The sequence below is a fragment of the Triticum aestivum genome, chromosome 7D (genome assembly GCF_018294505.1).
Source record: "Triticum aestivum cultivar Chinese Spring chromosome 7D, IWGSC CS RefSeq v2.1, whole genome shotgun sequence".
NCBI lineage: Eukaryota > Viridiplantae > Streptophyta > Magnoliopsida > Poales > Poaceae > Triticum > Triticum aestivum.
In genome coordinates, this window is record NC_057814.1 from 639541911 (window position 1) to 639543835 (window position 1925).

General features: G+C 40.6%; 1 protein-coding gene across 1 annotated transcript; it reads right to left on the reverse strand.

The window, feature by feature from the left end:
- Positions 1-356: 356 nt before the first annotated feature.
- LOC123165097 (uncharacterized) lies at positions 357-1604 on the reverse strand. The gene has a single exon (XM_044582730.1). The coding sequence runs from the start codon at positions 1602-1604 to the stop codon at positions 357-359; it is 1248 nt and encodes a 415-aa protein (XP_044438665.1).
- Between the last annotated feature and the right edge of the window lie 321 nt (positions 1605-1925).

A 1925-nucleotide genomic window follows, 5' to 3' on the forward strand; every position in this document is an offset into this window, starting at 1 on the left:
TCTCTTGAGTTGAAGTTTGGATTTGTTTTCTATCTTTTAATTTATTTATTTAATGAGCATGGCTTCTGTTTTTTAGTTGGCACGCTAATGTTTGCCTCACAATATTATAAGAGGTGCATTGTTGTAATACATGTTCCACTTCCTTCATTCGTAAGATGACAATAATCTAAACAACAACAAAAAAGCAACAAAACTAGAGGTATTGGTGAAAACACATCATGGACCAAGACCTGGAACACTTAGCATGCATATTTTTCCCAAAGACCTTAATTAAGAAAATAGTACAAAGGGTAATGAATTTCGAAACAAATTATTTTATTTCAATATAGCTCTTAAATGTAAGCGCTAAATAGCATCTACAAAAGCTCTCCATAGACTATAAGACCATCAATATCTTGTCCAATGGAAGAGGGCGGCACATCAAACCATCCACCATTTACCATGGAAGACTGTCCTAGATCGGTACCGCTAGAGCCTAAGTAATCATCAATCCCTAGGAAACTATTGTAGAACGACTGATCTGATAGAGCATAATCCCATTGTTCACTGTTAAATGGGTCATCAATAGGAAAAGCATTGCCACTCGAGTACCCCAACAGTGGAGAGGCCTCCAAATTCTGCCCCGATGTTGAGTCGTGGTTTGCATCACTTTGTTGTGGTTGCACTATGTTGCAAGGACTTTCATAGTTCTGAACATGCAACTCCTCTAGTTGAGTTTGCTCATGTACTTGATTTGGTATGGGTTGGACATGGGAAGCCAAGTGTGGAGCTAAAGATGGTGGTGCAAAATCAAACATTTGTGGTACCTGCATAGGAAAAAGTGGTGTCGAAGTTTGTTCCGGTTGTGATGGTAGTGGATCTGCAGGTGGCTGGAGCTGTGAGAGATTGTGAGGCCATGATGACTGCATTAGTGAATGAGTAGTACCCAAATGATCCGTCGGCAGAACACTTGGTAGTTGCAGATCTTGTACCACACATGTGCCACTGGTCTTGGCTTCACGACCATGCAATGGAGGTAGCCAGCATCTAATGTCTTTTTGGACTCGAGAGAGCTCACTGAAGAGCTTATTTAGATCTTCAAGACCGAGATCTTGTTCCTTCGTGAAGATAAGATTTCCCACCATACTTGGATTCTCTTCTTGGATACTTTTCATACGAAGGATGGAAAGTTGGTTTCGGTCTTCCTCGTTCATGTTCTCCATGTCCAACTGAGCCACCTCATTTTGTAGGCTTCCAATCCTAGCAGTGGTTGCCTCATTGGCGGAGGGAACTGCTGGTGGATCTCCAAATAGGAAAGCATCAACAATGGGATCGGCCAATGGTGTCCCAAATGAGTGCATCTTTCCATTGTTTGTCTCTAGGACGACTGCAACCCTAGCCCTAGTGAGGGCAGAGATGTCAGTCGCCCTCTTGAACAAACCAGAGCGTCGCTTGTAGAAGGTGAGATCACGGTCTTTGTCATTATGGATGTATGCCACACCAAACCGCCGCTCTTTCCTCGGCATACTAATGTGGACAAAGAGGAAGAAACTTACTACTACAAATAGGAAGCACAAGTATATACAGAAAACTAGAGATTTACAGGTACGGTTGGCTAACAGCATATTGGTGTAGGATATGAGAAGTTGTACTCCCCTTATATAGCATAAAAGGGTTGTATGGGAGTGCTATTTGACTATGCTAAGACTATGTAAATCTTTAGTAAGAATTAACATAAATAACTCATAAAAGGTGCTTGTCTATGGATACTATTAACTATTGTCCAAATATACATATGTGAATGCATTGACATCCTTCTGTGCAACCACTGACATGTCTTTCTTATGATGTAAGTATTCACATCCATATATAGAACTATTAACACTTCTAAAAATAGAAATATTAAATGATTGCCATTTGACTACATCCATATCCTTATCTAGAAG